General features: G+C 31.2%; 2 protein-coding genes across 4 annotated transcripts in view; one reads left to right on the top strand and one right to left on the bottom strand.

Moving 5' to 3' along the window:
* The first annotated feature begins 1,690 nt into the window (after positions 1 to 1,690).
* Positions 1,691 to 5,307, top strand: LOC136978646 (mitochondrial cardiolipin hydrolase-like). The gene is made up of 2 exons (XM_067274389.1): positions 1,691 to 2,166; positions 4,983 to 5,307. Exons 1-2 carry the CDS (start codon positions 1,761 to 1,763, stop codon positions 5,189 to 5,191), a joined length of 615 nt encoding a protein of 204 aa, XP_067130490.1. The 5' UTR covers positions 1,691 to 1,760; the 3' UTR covers positions 5,192 to 5,307.
* Positions 5,308 to 8,553: 3,246 nt separating this feature from the next.
* Positions 8,554 to 20,503, bottom strand: part of LOC136978740 (band 4.1-like protein 4) — an 88,285-nt gene continuing 76,335 nt past the window's right edge. Inside the window, exons 22-28 of one of the 3 annotated variants that reach the window (XR_010881276.1) lie at positions 16,254 to 16,322; positions 16,091 to 16,171; positions 14,124 to 14,294; positions 11,008 to 11,107; positions 10,840 to 10,928; positions 10,639 to 10,752; positions 8,554 to 9,083 (exon numbers count right to left, since the gene is read on the bottom strand). Coding sequence is in view for 2 of the 3 variants with exons in the window: in XM_067274537.1 (XP_067130638.1) it covers positions 8,988 to 9,083; positions 10,639 to 10,738; positions 10,840 to 10,928; positions 11,008 to 11,107; positions 14,124 to 14,294; positions 16,091 to 16,171; positions 16,254 to 16,322 (706 nt within the window). In the remaining variant the exon portion in view is untranslated. Of the gene's footprint in view, positions 9,084 to 10,638; positions 10,753 to 10,839; positions 10,929 to 11,007; positions 11,108 to 13,938; positions 13,988 to 14,123; positions 14,295 to 16,090; positions 16,172 to 16,253; positions 16,323 to 20,503 lie in introns of those variants that run through there. The other 2 variants (XM_067274537.1, XM_067274538.1) reach the window with 2 other exon arrangements.

Here is a 20,503-nt window from a genome sequence, read left to right on the forward strand (position 1 = left end):
GATTCACTACGTAATTTAGATAAATCAAAAAATTTCCCATAAAATTTACTTAATTTAAAGAATTAAAACACGTTTGGAAAAATTGTTAATAATTTTAATATTATGAAAAACATCTAAAAGTGATAAAAATTCTAAAGATTTTGTCTGAAAATCTGTCAATATAATTATAATTTTCTTTTAATTATACTGTAATTAAATATAACTTTGCAAAAAAACGTACATAAAAATAACATTGAACACTCTTTACTTTTTAAATCTTAAACAATTCACATAGTCAGATAGCTCCCTACCCAGTGGCTAAGGGATAGAATCGTTGGAAGCGTTACACGTGTGTAGTTTCCACCCAAGGTCCTAGAATATATTCTAGGACCTTGAGCTAAACCGGCTGAGGTTGGTGCTCTGTAAAGCGCATGCGCCAATGCCCTCTGGCTGCTTTACACCATTCAGTTATTCTCGCCTTGAAAGCTGTCTCGGAAGCGCTTCCATTCCGCCACTGACATTCGAATATACAATAGGAATCTTATTGTTTTTTTCACAGTCTAGAATTTTTTAATAAGATACATAATGCAGTTATAATAAAATATTAATTTTAATTAATTCAAAGTACATTAAAATATGAAAATACAAAGGAAGGTCATTGGAAGGTGGATGCGGCGCTTCCACCGCTTCCAATGACGGCACGCCACTGGTGCCTTCATATATGGTAGCTTCTTCCGGGATCTGCTGAGGTGCCTAATTTGTATGGCAAATTCGGGTCCTATCGAACTCAGACGAACTGCCCGGAGTTTGGCGCGCATTCTCTATTTATACCTTTTAATTTCTCCAGATCTCTTCCAATGGAGATCGAGCTTAAGGATCATCTGACTGTGTCTTTCGGATTTAGCCACCCTTTTAGTCATGGGAGATAAAGATTTCTCTCAGGAACTGACTGTTAAACAAAGGAAACGTTTGTTCCTTGTTCTCTTTGATTTTTTTAACTTGAAAAAAATATATCGATTTATTATATTAAATTTTTAACAAATTGCTATTAATTTTCTAAAATATTTTCTCTGAAATTCCCGACTCTCACATTTATGTCGATCAGTTAAAGATATTACGTTGACAATACCAAGAATTTATTTATTTATTTCTAATTGTGTTATAAATTACATTACAAAAATATAAAAATTTTTATTTTATTTATTGAATTTTCATACTGTATATAGATTATGTGGAAAATATTATGATATGAAAATATAGAAGATTAAGTGGAACATTGCGATTCTAATTTTTTTTATAACTACTTTAAAATAGTTATTTGTATGTCCCAATTTTCATTTGAAGTACAGTACAATACGTAATATGAGTATAATTTGTGGTGGCAGTATCTTAACTTCTGTCTTCGGCGCTTGTTTACATGTTCTACGGCGGCTAACTTAAAGCAAAAATGGCTTAATTAACTGCCTTTTAACAAAACGGCTTCAAGCTGCTTTTCTAGGAAACGTACTCCGGAAATACTTCAGAAGAAAAGATTTTCGGATGCAGTGACGTCAAAGCCACGTGTATCTGCAGCCAATTATCGTGACTCTTTCCTACTTCTATCGAGCACGTGGTTTTAACAGGCCTCTTCAGTAGCCACCAGGTGGCGACACTTCGGGAAAAAAAAAGCTTTATTGGCTGAAATCTCCATATTAAGCATCAGACAAGACAACAGGGAAGAAAGAAAAGAAACACGTGGATTTAGTTGAAGGGTTCGAACGAAGAAAGGAGTAGTTTTAACAATGTGGAAAACGACTTTAACAGTAATATTACTTAGTTTAACAAGTTGGAAAACTGCTTCTTATATTTATAATCTAATTCGATGTAAGAAGAAGAAAAATGTTTACACAAAAGTTCTTTTCTTCCCCGATACCGATGTCGAATATAGAAGTGTATTCGGTAATGGTCGAATTTGCAGGAGTAACAATTTACGGGACAACACTTCGTTAGGATCTCTCGCTCTGCATTTGCTTTCTGCAAAGAGAAGTATAGACGTTTGTGTTTATATAATCACCAGTCACTTTTTGGCTGATGTTGTTGTAAAATGTCACGAGAAAGGAGTGAAAGTAAGAGTTTTTACTGACGAAGATAATACGGGCGAAGAGAGGGATTTGGTTGATGCACAGATTGGGAAGTTCCGTAGAAAAGGTGAGAATGTTATTAAAATAGTAATTATAAATATTAGAATACACAATCATAATTAATGACTATGCTATTGTAAACGTGCATATTTTCAATTAATTACTTTTTATTACATTTATTACATACTTTTTATTACTTATTCTTAATATTATATATAAATGTAGAGTGGCAAACTGAATGATCTACAAATACAGTTTTTTTGTACAAAAACAATTACCAAAATGTTATATATGGCAGTGGTATATGTTTCAGGTGCAGATTTTTTGTTTTAATATGCATGGACAGATGGGGCTTTCAGTATGTTTGGAGTTTCTCTGTACGATAGTTGATCTAGTACCTGACCAGAATTGCACTTGTAAGATTTTTAAGTTTTTTGTTATGAGTGATTTTTAAATAGAAAGTGCCATGGCAGTGAGTGACCAAAAATGTCCTGGTTGGATTTTCTACAATAAGCTTCAGAGATTTAATAGGATGGGAGAAATTCTGTGTTCAAGGAAGGAATAATTCCATGTTATCAAGTCAGGAGAGCTGTTGTGCTTAACAGGTGCATAGTACAACCATGTGGATGACAACAAGAACGATATTTGTGCTATGTGAATTTATAGATGAAGAGTGACCAGAGACTTTTTCAACAACACTTTTAAGTGAATGACTGGAATTAAAATTGTTAAGATGTGAACTTTGAATGAGGGAGATTCTAACCCCAGAGTTATAGATCTCTTTTACAAGCAAAAACATCAATGGAATCGCAGCTGTACATGCAACTGTTTGTGAGATATTTGCAAGTTATCTGTTTCTTTACCATTTCTTTAATTGGATAATATTTTGGTGTGGTGAACTAATCATTTTTATAAATTTATAAAAGAAATATGTATATAACAACTCTGACTAATGTGTACTTGAGGAATTGAGTAAGAAATTTACTGCTTACACAAAACATAATCAGTAAAATATAAAATAATCATAAAAGCATAATTTTATTTTTTGAAGAAAGATAAATTTCTTTGATTTTAATATATATTTATATTAAAATAAATGTTGATAAGATCAAACAATATTTAATTTATAAACACAGTGTAACAGATTTCATAGTGTAGTTTAAATTTATTAGAACAAAAAGAAATATTAGAACAAAAAGTGTTCTAATATTTATGTACTGTACATTTTATTTTATGTTTACTTTTATAAATTGTTCATAGAAGATAATGTGTAAGTAATCTAATAAACAATTTTGGTAGGTCTATTTCTTTACCCAGAAGGAAGTTAGTATAAACAAATGTTATATTCCTTGATCCTTATCTAAAATGAGAACTAGACAAAAGGGATCGTATGTACCCTTACTTTGACACTTATTGGCTGACCTTAACAATTAATTTTATGTTAAAAAATAAAAGTTATATATCCATATATAACATATTTTTTAAAATTTATATTGTTTCTTCTATTTCTATCTTACTAATAAATTAGCAGTTACATAAGGTGGGAATTTTATTGAATTCACACGAAAAACTTTTTAATTAACTCAGATCCCCAAGATTAAATCCTGAGTGTGTCACTGTTAAAGTGTTCCATATAATATATCAAGTATACTGGTTATTTTAATAATTTTTTAATTTGAATATCCATGGATATTATGAGTTGTTTAAAACAAATTCTGTAAAATTTTTGTTGATTTATCCATTTTTTTTCATAACTGTAGCTGGAACTAAATCAAATGAAATATGAAATGATCATGATTATTGCATATTTTTTTAAATTCTAAATTGACTATTTTGTAATATCGATTTCTGAAGATATATTGCATACCTCTATTTATATATTTCATTTATAGTATTATTTGAAAAATTGGTACTGGAGTAAATGTCATCAGTTTCATTTTAATATTAATTGAAAGAAAATATGAACATTAATTTCATGTAACAGATGCTTGTTATTTTTTTGTTTAATATGTGCTGTATCATAAAAGAATGGAATGTTTACTATTAAATATTACATTTTTTATTCAAACTTTAATTTTTACTAGGTGAAATGATGCATGCATTGCCTAGTTAAAGCAATTAGCAACTGATTAGAAAACCAATAACATAGTCTATTTCAAATTAAATGGGTTATATCATTGGTTTATTATACTTATCTATCTGTATTAAAGCAGCTTTATACAATGCAGTGCATCCTGTATTTGACAAATGCACTAATTTTATTATATATGTATGCAGAACAAATAATCTAAGTACAGTCAAACCTGTTTTTATGCGGGGGATAGGGACCGCATTAAAAAAAACGCATTAAAAAAAATCTCACGAAACTTCACGAATGGCTGTAAATAATAGTTTTCGCAACACAATTAAAAAAATAATTTTTTTATGCGGTCAACAGGGACCGCATAAAAAAAGTCTCACATAGAAAATAACTCAAAACCGTACGAAATAGAATTTATTGACAACAGATGTCAGCACTTGACTGCATCGTCTGGTCTATCGTCTGTTTTACATATTTTTGTCCAGGTGGTGTTTTGTTGACTTAAAAAGTAAATTATTTCATTTTTCGCATATTCATGCAATAATATTACTATAATAAGTGCATTTATGCTATAATAAGTTTATTTAGCTATAATAAGTCAACGTGAGACATTACGAATCGCACGAGACTAGTCGCCAACTATACCGCACAAATTAAAAATTCGCATTAAAAAAATCGCACAAATAAAAATCGCACATAAAAAGAATGCATAAAAACAGGTTTGACTGTATATGCCATGTAAGATTCTAAAACTTTGATGTGAACATACCCATTTCTTATATCTAATATCTTGTTTATTACAGGTATACCAGTCAAGACACACAATTCAACTTTCCTAATGCATCACAAGTTTGCTATCATTGATGAAAAGTTAGTAATAACAGGATCTCTGAATTGGACATTGAAAGCACTTACAGGTAATCATGAAAATGTTTTGATTACCAATGAAGAAAATGCAGTGAAAGCCTATATGAATGAATTTGAAAAGTTGTGGGGTACTAGTAAAAACTGATATTTTATAAATTTTTGCAAAAAACTTGTATATACAACAATATCAATGTAAATTTTAAAACTTTTATAAGGAAAATATTGTTCAGTAAATGAATAAATTATTTAAAATACCCCAAATTGAAGTGTGTAAATGTTTTTTAAACACATCTACTCGGTTTTTATTATTTTATCATCAATTACACGCTACAAAAATACAAGAAAAAAATTTTTACACAGATTGTCAGATTGCTTCTAAGTTCTCAAATATCACAGGTAACATTATCAGATATATAAACCAGATAAATATACTAATCTAAAATAGTTCTAATCTCTATATACAGTTTTATTGGCTAAAACATTAGGGAAAAAATATATAAACAAAATAGTCTGACATTGCTAAAAATACTGGAGCAGAAAAAGAATAAAAAGATTAATATCAAACAAAATGTGTACAAAAAGAATAATCATATCATTACTCTTTATGACATGAAGCTTTTATGGAGGAAATTTTCATTCATATTTAACAGAAGCCCTTGTGTAAAAATTCATTAGTTTTTTTAATTGACTAAGCAAGTTGGATAGTAGTATTAATACAGTTTCTTATACACTACTTTCATCTGTTAATATATTACATTATATTGCACCAACCAAGGCTGCAGAGTCAGTAAAATAACACTTGACTCCGACACCTGATAATTTTAGTAGGTCGATTCCAACTTGACAGTCCTGGTATTATGTACTCCTGATCATTGATGGGTCAATAACCCGAAATAATGAGTTTTATCAAAACTTTTCTAAATATTTTATTTTCTGAGAAATACCACAAAAACTCCTTAAAGTATATTAAACAAATACTTCTTTACAATTATCTTATCTTTATTCATCTTTCTCTTATCTTTATCTCCCTTTGTTGTTGACTAATTGTGTGGTTCTGATGTACTGAATAGCATGAGAAACTTCATACAAATAAAACTACTTTGTCAATTTTTCAATTTAAACCAGTAAAATTTTTCTGGAAAGAATATGGCAGGCAAATTTGGAAAATGAAATGAACCCTTATTCATTTACCTGAGAGTCTTCATACCAAGAAACTGCATTTTGCCAATTTCCAATATTAAACCTGAAAAATTTTTCTGTGGAAAACAAAGAGTCAGAGTCGACACATTTTTCCTGACTCCGACTCCTCTGGCCAGAAATTCCTCATGACTCTGACCCCACAGCCTTGGCATCAACAACACGTCCCTGATGACGTTATGAGTGATTTATGAGTATTCTGTAGAAAGAGTAAAAAAACATGAATTAGGAAATAGAATGTATGGGTACAGTAAAGGTAAGTAGACACTAAAACTAGGCTTTCACTATTGTGATTTCATCCTGGAATTTTGGTTCTGACATCAACTTGAGTGTCTGGGAAGTGGAATACATTGCGGTTTTCTATATTAAGAAAATTTCAATTTGACTGCAGTCCAGAAGTTATAAACACTGTGACTATTTGGGTGTCTATGTGGACTGCTACATAGTTTTTCCACGGCAGAAATGCAGCACATGAAAACTACTGTGATAGTATGAATTGGTCCTAAGTACTTAGGCTATGCCAACAATTGTGGTGGAGCAACAACTGTAGTTTTCAACTGGAGTGCTGCAACAACAAATCAAGGATGCCACAAAGTGGATTGATAAAAAAAAAAGGCAACAAAACACTTGGGCAATTTTCCAAAAAGGAGTGCCAATCAGGACGACTTTCTACAGAAATTGGCCGATTCCAGATTTTCTCAAATACAGTGGACCTTCGTTATAGTGCTGCTCACTATACTGCACACTCAGTTATAGCGCAAGCAATGTTTGCGACGCGATAAGCTCAAACACATTTATATAGGTCCATGTAGTGTGAGTAGTGCATTTTATTGTTACTGCGTATTGAGTAATTGTGTATGCATTGAGTTCCTGCATGTATTTTGAATAGTGTTTAATTATTGTATGCATGACGAGTAAAAGAAAAGCTTGACATTATTGCTAAGGTAAAGAGGTGAACCACATTACACCGCGCCACTCGGTATAACGTGGGTGTTGCTTCCCGCCCGACATGCACGTTATATTGGGGGTCCACTGTATCACAATAATTCTACATTGCCAAAGTATGAGTACTGTAAAAAAAAAATTAAGTTGAGGGTGCTACTATTAGAAAAAGGTTGAAAGACATTTGCTTAAAGGTGTCAATTTACTGCAATTTCACAAATGAATCCAGACAGGTCAAAAAACGAATTTTTTGGAGTGGTCTGTCCTGGATATGTTGGGCCCCATCCCCGATCGCTCAGCTGCTCCATTGTTGGCCTAGCTGAACACAGTGCCGTCTTTAGGGGAGGGCCTACGGGGCCTGAGGTCTTAGAGGCCTCTGAATCCGAAAGTAATAAAGTTACAAAGAAAAGAAATAGGTTACTTGAAATGAAGAAACCATTAATAATACGATTGAAATTACTCCTCCAACATGTAGTGTGAAGTGTTGAGTACAGGGTGAAAAATCTCACTAGTTAAAAAAAAATAAATAAAATAAAAACAGGTCAACAGATTTTCTGGGATATGTTAAAAGGGTGATAGCATGATATCCGTAACTGGTCTCGCCCGTGCTAGCTACACCAGCAACCCCTAAGTCTGTAATCTAGTATTAATTCTGTTTCTTCATGGGGGCCCCCAACATTCTTCTGGCCCAGGGTCCCTTATGTTCTAAAGACTGCACTGGCTGAACAAACAATAAGCTTGAATGAAAAGCCCTGTTAGTGTCCACAGGGCACAGAGAGTAAAAAAGTCTCCATGCCCATATAAATTTGACCAGCCACAATAATTGATATATAGCAAGTCTTCATTTAACATTGTCAAGGAAAGATACAAGTAGTGTAATCATTTACAATTATTGTTAAATTTTCTTTATAAACACTAAAATTGATTCTGGAGTGGAAAATAAATGCTGTTGTTGCAAACACAGTCAAATTAAAATATTAGCTGAATTATATTTTATATTATTTTAGCATATGGTAAAATTCGTTTTGTTACTCTTTGTTCCATTTAATGCCGCAGTTTCTAAGAGGCTATCAAAGATGCTAAGGTAAGACTTGCTGTATCTTTAAAGTTTACTAAAATAAAATAATTTTGAATTGTTTGATTAACCTGGATGTCAAGAGAAAATTTTCCAGTGGGCAAAACTTGGAGACAAATAATTACATCAAAAAGTTTTTATTTATTTATTTAATTTTTTGGAGTTTCACACATCTCAATCACTTTTATGATTGTAATTTGTGGAATTTCTTACTCAATCCCAAGGAGGAGCAAGTGCACTGTGCCCATTTTGTGGATGTCCATTTTATTAATATTTATATGTAAAAAATATAACTGATAAAAAATTCTTCTCAATATATTTTATTTATTAATATTGATAACAATTCTTCCAAAATATCATCCATTACATATTTTTTCTTTTTAAAAGTTACACAACAAATGTTTTATAACTAACCATTTTTACTGATTTTCAAATATACATTATATTATTTTTTAAAATATTAAATTACTTTAAAATACTTTGTATAAAAAAATTACGATCTTCTCTTCCAGAATGTAAAATAATCGAATTTTAATGAGTCGGACTTATTTACATTATTTAATACAAAATATTATATGATTGATGTAAACAATCTGATGTAAAATTACATAAAAATGTATTCAACAATAATTTTTTTGAATTTAAATATATATTATTTACATATAATATGAATCAATCCTGAATTATCCGCTTTAGATGAGCAAGTGAAAAATGTTATCTACAGTATTTAAAGCTCTGTACTCATTTCATGACTATTTTGAGTGACTGATGCTTCTCCATTTGGTCTATTATCTCGTTGAGGCCACATGTGCGAATTAAACATCTAATAAAATAATAATTTTAAATAATTAAAAATATATATATATTGGAAAACACCACAAAAATAAGAAAATTAATTCACTGTTATTAAGTAATATTTTACATTACATAATATTAAAAAAATAATTATGAAATAAAAACAGATATAAAATTATTAGGTTATAAGGATTTTCATACTTAGTATTATTATTAAAATATTAACATAATTAGCTAAGATGTTTTTATGAAATTATTTGTTAGTGTTATGTGTAGAGAAGTTTGTTGTAAGGTATAATTTATTTTTGTCTACTGATGACAGATATGAAAATGTCCTAGTTATGTTCTTGAAATCCAGACATTGAAACATTTATGTTTAAAATCTCTGTAAAACTAGCAATTTTAGAAACTTTCTTTGTAAAAGATAAAAAAGAAAAAAATCTTTGTAGGCATGGGTTATAATATTCACAATATGTTTGATTTTTGAACATTTCCACACGATTAACACTTATTAACAATACCAGAGTTCTCATCTCAACAGACCTCTGTGCAGGAAATTAGCTTTTCTAGAGTAGTGTCCACTGTATTTGGCAGCAATTAACGGTAAAAATTTTTAAAAGAAACAATTAAAAGCACAGGGAAAAAATTCCATTTCTGTATGCTCTGCAACAAAGAATCCCATCAAAATTGTCAAAATCACTACATTTCCATTAAAATTTTGGCTGTAAGCTTTTTTTGGCAATGATACCAGATTTTTCTCAAAATTACAGGTAATTTTCCACTATATACCAACTACAAGATAAGGTTTTTCTTGGCAAAAATAAATAAGGAATAAATGTTACAAACTGAATATTGTATACAACATGCCTAATTAAGAATGGTGTTGAAAAACTTTCACCTAAGGAAACTGGCAGTCATGTTAAAAAGTTTTAACTATAATCCACATTCTATAATTTAATATTAAAGTGTATATAAAATAAAATTTAAATTATAGATTACATTTAAAATTTTTAAATTTAATTCCTTCAATCTGGGAGCTGTTCTCTTAAAAATGTAACTAATGTTGACAAAGAGTATTGAAAATTTCCTATTAAATAAAAAAACAAGAACTGTTTTATACCTTTTTTTTTTGTTTTGTTTTGTTAAATATGAAGTCGTCATTTTCAGTTATAAAAAACTTAAAGATATAAGTGAGTTTATAATTTATATAATTTAAAACAATCTCAATGTATATAAGAATTAGTTAAACTTATGGTTTATTGAAAAAAAGTAGCATTTAACTTACATTATAAATAATAAAATTACTTTAGTTATCCATTAATTATTTTTCTTATTTTATTGGAAATATTACTTATAAATACAATAACAAATTATTTTACATTATATTCTTTATTTGTAAATTATTAATTTTCCTAAGAATTGATGTATCTTTTATAGTTTTTGTATGAAGGAAACTAATCTTATCAAATTACAAAACACTAATAAATAATTTTTAAAACTAATATTTCACAAAATCATATTAATCAATGATTTCAAATTTAGATTTAAAATAAACTTTTTTCTTAATGAAATTAAAAACTAACCTTATTACGTGATTGATATGATGGTTGGAAAGTTACTCTGGAACTATAAGCAGAATTAGTTGCTATTTGATTAGTTGGATATAGCTGACTACTGCTAAGTCTGGAAAAAATGAACTTTGATTTTAATACAGTTACAGTAATACATCATCAATATTAATTTCAAAAATTAAACTAAGATACAGTCATATATTTCAATTTTACCTGCTGTTTGTAGATAATTGGTCATTCATACATATTTTACCATTAGCTTCATCTTTTAATAAACTACTGTTTATTACATCAGGTTTATTCTAAATATAAATAATAAAAAATCGTTTATGAGATAAATAATAATTTAAGTGTAATTATAAGATTAGATGGATAAAATACCTGGAGCATATTAAATGATTTTTCTGATGTTAACTGCCAACTCTTATTATTATTATTGTTATTATTCAAAGAGGGATAATTTGGCACAGAATTATCAATTCTAAAAATAAAAATAAAATTTAAAGTTTAATATTTATATGCTGAAGAATTATAAACTGATTTATATTTGAACAGAACAACATAAAATAAATTTCTACATTTCTATAGATACAAAGTACAGGGTGACAATAATTAACCCGTACAAGTTTTTTGTATCATAAATTTATTAAAGAAATGAAAATTAGCAAAACAACAGCATATAACAGTGACAATACTTTACGTATTAATCTGATATTCAGCCAGTTTTAAAGTGGCCTCCTTTTGCTTTGATGCAGAGCCCCAAACGCGTTTTGAAATTCTCAGCGATGGGCCGCACTCTTCTGGAGACAGTTTGTCTCACTCCCAGTGCAAGGACTGCTTCAGCGACTCCAAACTTTCATGGCGCTTAGAACAGGCCCTGGCCTCCAAAATGGATCACACACTGTAGTCCATTGGGTTCAGATTCGGCGAGTACGGTGGCCATTCCGCAGACGAGATGAAATCGGGAAAATGAGCCTTGCACACTCCTGAGTCTTCTTCGCCCTGTGTGTCGGCGCCGAGTCCTGCTGAAACGTCCATTTCGCACTGCCAAAATGCTGCTGAGCCCACAGAAGTACCACAGCCTCGAGAATGTCATGGTGGTACACATCTCGATTGATTTTGGCCCCTTGATCGACGAAAACAAGGGGTGTCTTGCCACTTGCACAAATTCTGCCCCAAACCATGACTGACATTGGATTTTGTGATGTTCGATGATGACTGAGCGTCCAGGAGCCCCCGTGGACCAGTTCCTGTCGTTTTGATGGTTGTACGGAGAAAAGCTTCTCGTCTGTGAAGAGAATGCACTCCCATTGTCGACCTGCGGCCCGACGTTTGAGTTAACGGGATCTTTGGAGTCTCATGCACTTGTTTTCATCGGTGAGGAGCTGAATCTTTTGGAACTTGTAGGGCTTGAGTAGGAGTTCCTTTTTCGCCATTAACCGCACTGATTCGCGATTGATTCTGATCTCACGAGCAATTTTCCTCATGGAGACCTTCGCATGTCAGTCAACTCGCTTTGTGATGATCTTGCGGTTCCTAGACGTGTTGACAGTTCACTTTCTTCCACGTCAGGGACGGTCACCATTGTGGCCAAGCTCCTTGAATCACCGAACTGCATCTGAGACTGTCATTTTTGGAACACCGAGCAGATGAACAATTTCACATTGATGCTTTCCTTGCCGGAATAGCTCCAAAATTGCACAACATTTGTTCAACACCATTAAAAAAATAAAGAACTAACCTTTATTACATCGAAAGTATATCTACACGGGCAGGAAATCATGGAGAATTAAACAATATTATGTAAATTGGTGACAGTAAAAAAGTTCAGGTGCAGCATTGCTACAAACTTTGTACGGGTTAATTGTCACCCTGTAAATGCTGACAAAAATTTAGGACAAACTTTATTTATTTAAATGCTTTTTAAGTATAATGGTGATTTATTCTAAGCTTATCTGTATGAAAAATTAATGGTAGTGCAAAGCATATTAATGAAACAGATTTATTATTCTGATTAAAAAAACTTTTTTTTAACTTTATTTTTATAAAAACACAGTTAAATAATACAGTTAAAAAACTTTTTTAACTGTATTATTATATTATTTAACATTTTCATATTTACAGAATGCCATTCTCTTTTCAGAAACACAGTTTAAGTGATAAATAAAATGAAACAATTTTTGAAATTATATGTAAAATTGTAAAAAAATTAAACTATAGATTCATTCATTCAAACGCCATCCTCTTTATAGAGGGTTGCAGTTGATTGACAGTTCTTTTACATCTGCCCTCCACCATTCCTTGAACTACAATTTTCATCAGTTCCCCCGAGGATTCTCTTATTATATGCCCAGCATATGCTGTTTTTCTTCTCTGGATGCTGACTATCAGGACCTTTACATTGTAAATCTACTCCTGATTGGTTATTCTATCTATCCAACTAATTCATTCCATTCTTCTATGACACTACATCTCAAGAAATTTATCCTATTAACTGCCTCTTGGTTTATTGTCCATGACTCGCATCTGTATGTAGCCACATTCCAAATCATTGTTTTAAGCATTTTTAGTTTCAATTTTTTGCATACATTTCTATCTCTTAATACTGAGAATATTTGTGCAAAACAGCTTTAGCCTTTTTTATTTTGTTTTTAATTTCATAATTACATCCGTGAGAATTCAAAATAACAACATAACTTCTTAATGATAACTTTGTCGAATAACTGTCAACTTTTACACCTGGGAGTATATCTTCCTTTAAGTTCTCAGTGTCCAAAAAGATCTTTCCCATGATCCTTTGACCCCCAGCCGTATGTTACTGTCTTAATATCAGAATTGACAGCCAAATGAGTCAGTCATCACCCATTCCTCCATGACTCAACAAGTCATTGTCCGTTCCTCCACCAATATAGAATTCTGTCTACCCTTAGACAGAACACCATCATCTCCGATAGGGAATAATATTGATTCCAACAGGAGTACGTCCCTACATCTGGAACATTCCTATTGTGCTGACCTTCTCCAGTGACATACCAAGAAACGGACAGTCTGACCCATCACCTTTACCTGTTTTTTTTAGAGGATCTCATAAAACCCCAAGTATTTATGAAATGCGTAATTTATTGTAAACTCTCTCTCTCATGACCACCTACGATGCATAGTCAATTTATTTCATTTTAGCATTTCTTATTTTAGTATTTTAGCATTAAAATATTCTGCTATGTTAATAAATATATTATAATACTAAAAAAAAATTTATGAAGTGTATAAAGGAAAAATTAGTGAAAATACATTAATAATATCAATACTGACCTTTAATTTTTTCAGATTTTTAACTTCTATATGATATTCATAATTTTTCCTTTAATAACCAATAAAATCATTAATACCCATCACCAAGAAAACATTAGTAAAAAGAAAACAGAATGAAAGTAAAAATTTCTTTAAAGAGTATTATAAATTCTTATAGTATAAATATAAATTTATTTTATATTGACCTTGATACAGAAGCAATTTTGGCACTATTAGCATTGGATATAACTAATGGAAGTTGAGGTACTGTTACTAAACCATTATTTAAATCATTTGTGCCTTGAGGACTATATGGTGGTGGAGGGTCATCATCATCTTCACCTTGTAATTTATTTGAACTTCCATTTAATGAAGATCTAAAATAAAATTTTACATAAATTTATGTTATGAATTCTTTGGATATAATACAACACTAAATAACTCTTTTAAGACTCCTTTTTTATTTATATTTTAAACTAGAAGGGTCATATTTTGGCATTATTGCCCTCCTCAGACTACATTTAAAAGCAATATATATATGTGTTACCGGCCAAACCCGATTTCAGGCCAAACTAGTTTGTCCTATGCATGTCAGGCCAAACTGATTCATAATTATTATTCAAGTATATTAATGGTTAAAATAAAATTAAAAGGCAATCAATTAGATGAACAATATTTCTTCAAACATAGTCTACTTATAATTAATTATTAATTTATTAATTATTACTAATTAATTATTAATTATTACTTATAATTTTTAATTATAAAAAACAGGGTTAATGTTATCCTAGGCATCGAAGGTAGTGGCTTGTCTCCAATTCCAGCAATCAGAAGACAGGGAACAGTGGAGACGCACATTCTAACCGAACCTATTCTAATAAATTACCATAATTATTAGAATAGGTTAGATTAGGTTAGGTTAGAACGTGCGTCCCCACTGTTTTCTTTCTTCTGATTGCTGGGATCGGAGACGAGCCGCCACCTTTGATATCTAGGGTAACATTAACCAAAAACGGTATCGATTAGAAGTGACACAACACTTGTACAAAATTATAAAATAAAAATAAGCTAATCAGTACTTATCAGTTTGTATTTTTTTTTATTAAGCCATGCACTTTTAAAGGTTATTAACTTTCGAAAATATTTTCAAAAAATGAAATGAAATAATAACAACAACTTTTAGAATCAAACTAAAATTAAAAATGAACTTATTTGTGTTTCTTAGTGTAACATATAAAATATTTTATCTTTTATTTATTTTTACAGAGTGTACTGTGGTGGCATTTCGAATTACACAAAATCATCTTTTTTTTACACTGGCACCTATTTTTAGTACATAAATCAGTTCAGCCTAGGACAAACTAGTTTGGCCGGTAACATATATATATATAAAAAACATCAACTTACCATAAAAGTAATAAATTACAATATTCTATTAATATACATACTTTAAGTACATTCATTGACTATAAGCATAAAGGAATACAAATATATTGGAATTTTCAATAAAATTATTTGTAAAAATTACAACAGACCATATTTCACTATCATGTAAGATACCATATATTTTGATACATACCTTGAACCTTCTTCTAAACATTATTTACAATCATGTTTATCATCAATCATATACTGAAATTCATTGCTGAAAATGTAAATAATTCTGACAAAAAATATTCCTTAGTAGTATGAAATCTAAATATTAATATTGCAATACCTACAGTAAACATTGTAATGTATTACTTTGTTACCTTTATGAAAATATTAGCAAGGTTGAGGCTGAAGTTTTAAACACGAAAATGTGTACGTTGGATGTTCAGCGCCATTTTCCTGTAAGCCTAGAAGTTTGACAATGGTGTTTGGAATGTTGAGCATGATTCCACTGACTTTCCAAACGCCCTTGTCAAACTTCTAGGCTTACAGGAAAGTGGCGCTGAACTTCTGACGTATACGTTTTTGCGTTAAAACTTTGGCTTCAACCTCGCTATTATGTATAACTTTATTGCTTTTAAATGTAGTCTGAAGAAGGCAATAATACAAAACATGTCACTTCTAATTTAAAACTGAATAAAAAAGGAAACTTAAGAGTTGTGAATTCTTTGGATATGCTATTAATAAATTATACACTATGATGTTAACAAATACATATTAATAAAACAATTAAAATATTTACTTAGTGTGAAGTTTTGCAACACGATAATGAGGTCTTCCTGAAGATGGAGAATATCTGATTTTAAATAACCGACTATCAACTCTGCATTTAAAATAGAAATTAACCACTTGTTATTTTTAATTGAATCTCAAGATATTACCATAATATTATAAAAGATTCATACTCGACTTTGGTATATTTAATATCTTTAAGCTCATCTTGTGACATATTTGTTGAATCTATTAGTTTATATCTGAAAGTAATAAATACATTAAATAAATTTACTTTTTCTAATTATTATTTCATACTATCATAATTATTAACAAACTCAATCATATAGATCTCATTTAAAATATTTTTATATTTTTCAGTAAAATTCAATTTACTGAAGTTTTTAAGTATAAATACATGCAAATTATAAATAAAATAATTATAAGAAATTTAAATATTTTAAATAGTTATATCTAAATGAAATTATCAGTACAAAAAATGAGTATTGTTTTTGGTTACAAATAAAGCAGGATGCATAAAATCAAATTTAGCTCTATTTTAGTATTGCTTTCAGTTTAGAATTGTATAAACAATTGTTTCACTCAATGCTACCATGTTAAACAGAAAGACACTAAAACATTCAAGTATAGTGAATTCTCTTTTTAAGAGTTTTTCATGGAATTTCAAAGCGATGCTAAATAAACTTTCCGAACTTTTAACATGCAATCTATTTTATTAACATATCAAACGTTTTCGGTCAAATTAATTGGCCTTCATCAGGATCAAACAATTTGTTGATTTATGATGAACAAAACCAGGGTTTCATTCGTCATAAATCGTAAAATTGTTTGATCCTGATGAAGGCCAATTAATTTGACCGAAAACGTTTGATATTTTAATAAAATAGATTGCATGTTAAAAGTTTGGAAAGTTTAGTTAGTTCTCATAAGTGCAGTTTGAGAAGAGCTATGCTAAATATTTAGTACTTGCACAACTTAATATATTTTGTAAATAAAGTGTAACACAGTGATTTATGCTCCATGAGGATATCAAGACTACATGGAATGAAATATCAATATCAATGCATAGAACAAACTATGCTCTTCTATCTGTAATAAGTTACATAATAAGGCTCCCTTGTCTATAACACAATTATCACAGCTATTGAAGATAGTATTAGGCTACCTTCAATGTTTAGTCTAGATGAAATTGACAAAAAAGAAATATAATTGAATCTTGAGTTGAAATGCATAATAAAGTATTGTTATAGTTGATTGATGAAGATGACAAGTCAGCATTGACTCCTGTCAGTAATCATCAGTTACATATAAGCCAAACCAATAAGTTACATATAAATGACTAAAGTTTTTCATTATCTTGAATTCCTGTATTATGATCTTTAAAGACTATCAAACATGGAAAAAACTTCAAAGTTAGAAGGAAGTTGTTAGAATGTTCCGTCTCTTACAAAGAATTACTATATAATTTTACTCATTATTGGCATTTACAACTTTTTTAACATTCATCTCTACTCTCAAAATTAAGTATTTTGTCATTTTATAATAATTAATAGTATAAAATTTTTTATGATAAAATCTCAATAAATATCATCACACAAAAATTTATTTATTAATATTATGAATAATAATATAAAAGTTATTTTTTAAATAAAATCTCATAACAGCCAAGAAAGTTATGCAACTCATCGCTGGATTTTTATTATTACAATTTTAGATTCCTCATTGCAATTAATGAAAAATGGTAAAGTTTTAACAAAATCATCCCATCAAATTTTGAGAATGAACATAATTCTGTGACAATGCTCTGCCTCAATAAATCCACGTCACTTTTCATTGAGACACTAATCACAAAACTTTTCAAAATACTGTATTATAGGCTACAGTATATATATATATATATATTCCATAGCCCATACAAAAATGAATATGAGCAATAGGCTCTAGGTATTTTTAATGGTTGCTTGGTGACCAAGCAACCATTAAAAATATTCATTAATTTATCTTTGTAAAAACTCTATTGTACTGTACAGTACATCAAGTCTACTAGTAAATACATTCAAAGCCAAAACAAATACCTGCAAAAAATGTTAATAGCTTATATAGTATAGCACCAGAACAGTTGTTGTAACGGTCGGGTGTAACTTGATTGAGTGTCAGGTCAGGGGTGAAAATTCCTACATACTTTCGTTGTCGGGGAGCTGAGTTCTTGTGCAGTCGTCACCCCAGTCAGTTGTATCCAAGAGTGAATAAAGTTAATTGTTAATTAACTATGTGTTTTATGTGAAACAGTGTCGAAAACAAAATCGATACAAAATTGGCGACGAGGAATAATATACAGACTTGCCAGCAGAAATTACAATTCGATATAAAAAGCCGGAAATGTCGTTCCCAGGAACATCAACCAGTGAAGTTCGTTTCGAACCATTCAAGATGGACAGCCAGTGGAAAACTTACAAGGACCGCTTTAATTTTTGCTTGAAGGCAAACCAGATTGAAAATGACCAAGATAAGTGTGCTTTATTTTTTACTGTATGCGGTGAAACTTTATATGAACTTGTAGTCACACTCATAGCGCCGAAAGAAACGACACAAGTTAACTTCAATGAAGTACTTACTGCTCTTGATAGCCATTTTAACCCAAAACCTAGTGAAATCGTCGAATCGTTCAAATTTAACCAGAGGTCGCAAAAACCGGGAGAGAGTATCAACGACTATGTCGCGGAACTACGGAAAATTGCAATGAATTGCAACTTCGGCGCCTCACTAGAGCGTATGTTAAGAGATAGACTAGTGGCAGGTTTAAGGGATAAAGGAATACAACACGTGTTATTGGCGAAAACGGACACTACTTATAAGGCCATTTTGGATGCAGCATTGGCAGCAGAGGCAGCGTCTAACGATGTTAGCCAGCTTGGGTCAGACGGAAACAACACCCAAGTGTATAACTTAAAGGCGGACTACAAGAGAAAGAATCAGCCGGCCATATTACGCTGTTTTCGATGCACCGGAAGTCATAACCCGAATAATTGCCGATTTGCTCAGGTAATCTGTAACTTCTGCAGAAACAAGGGACACATAGAAAAGGCGTGTATCACGAAACAAAAGAGTGGACAAAGAAAATTTGCAAACCAGGGAAGAAACCAAATTGGGGCACCACGGAAAGAGATATCCAGCCAGAGAGCCAAAGTACACCGAATTGAGGAACATAAAAATTTGATGTCTAACCAGGTCGAGGAATATACATCTCTATTCAAAATACAGGGAAGTAAGATACCACCCTTAAAAATCTTACTCAAGATTGAAAATATACCAATCCTGATGGAAATTGATTCAGGGGCTGGGTACACTGTAGTGAGCGAACGGACCTTAAAAGAAATCAAAATCCAGCGAGACAAGTTAGAGCCGGAAGAAGTCAAATTACAGACATGGACTGATCAGAATCTGGAGGTAGTGGGTACTACAATGGTGAGGGTACAATTTAAAGGAAAAATTAGGAATCTGCCATTGTTAGTAATTAAAGGAAATGGACCAGGACTTGTTGGAAGAAATTGGTTTGAACCATTAGGAATCAGAATAGAGGGACTTTATCACCAACATGATGCAGACGATCTGATACAAGAATTCCAGCATTTATTCAATAATTCAGAAATGGGTCTATTTAGAGGCGAGGCAGTCAGTTTAGTGATAAATAAAGAAGCTAAGCCTATTTTTATGCGGGCAAGACAGGTTCCTTTTGCATTGAGAACAAAGGTAGAACAAGAGTTGAATCGACTTCATCAGTTAGGAGTTATAGAACCAGTTAGAACTTCTAAGTGGGCCACTCCTGTGGTACCCGTTGCAAAACCAGATGGAAGTGTACGTTTATGTGGAGATTACCGCTGCACTGTAAACAGAGAGGCAATAAAAGTAGATGTATACCCATTGCCGGCCATTAACGATATACTTGCTTCACTATCTGGTGGAAAGGTATTTGCCAAGCTTGATTTCAAGGAAGCGTACTTCCAATTTCCTGTGGACCAGGAGTCGTCTGAGATTCTGACTATCAACACATGCAAGGGGTTATACAGAATGAAAAGGTTACCATTTGGAGTGAGTAGTTGTCCAGCTATTTGCCAGAGAGAGATGGAAAAGATCGTAGGAGGTATTCCAGGGACAATTGTGATGATAGATGATATACTTGTCATAGGACTCAATGAAGAAGCCCTACATCAAAAGTTGAGGAAAATTCTTAACCAGATTTCAGAAGCTGGACTAAAACTATGTGGCTGTACGCCATATTTTTGTACATATGTATTTTAGATTTAATTAGTTTTAATAATTTTCTCTCTTTCTTAACCCTTCTTTCTAACTTCCTTTGTTCATTGTTCTGGCTTTTGGGAATGGGGGCTTCCCACTCCCCACCCACCAGGGGGCCGTGTGGAAC

This window comes from Centruroides vittatus, unplaced genomic scaffold (assembly GCF_030686945.1).
Source record: "Centruroides vittatus isolate TY-2023 unplaced genomic scaffold, ASM3068694v2 contig_549, whole genome shotgun sequence".
Lineage (NCBI taxonomy): Eukaryota > Metazoa > Arthropoda > Arachnida > Scorpiones > Buthidae > Centruroides > Centruroides vittatus.

Coding starts and splice junctions, on each gene's coding strand:
- LOC136978646 (XM_067274389.1), top strand. CDS start 1,761: ATGTGGAAAACGACTTTAACAGTAATATTACTTAGTTTAACAAGTTGG. Junction 2,167..4,982: donor TGGGAAGTTCCGTAGAAAAG/GTGAGAATGTTA, acceptor TGTTTATTACAG/GTATACCAGTCAAGACACAC.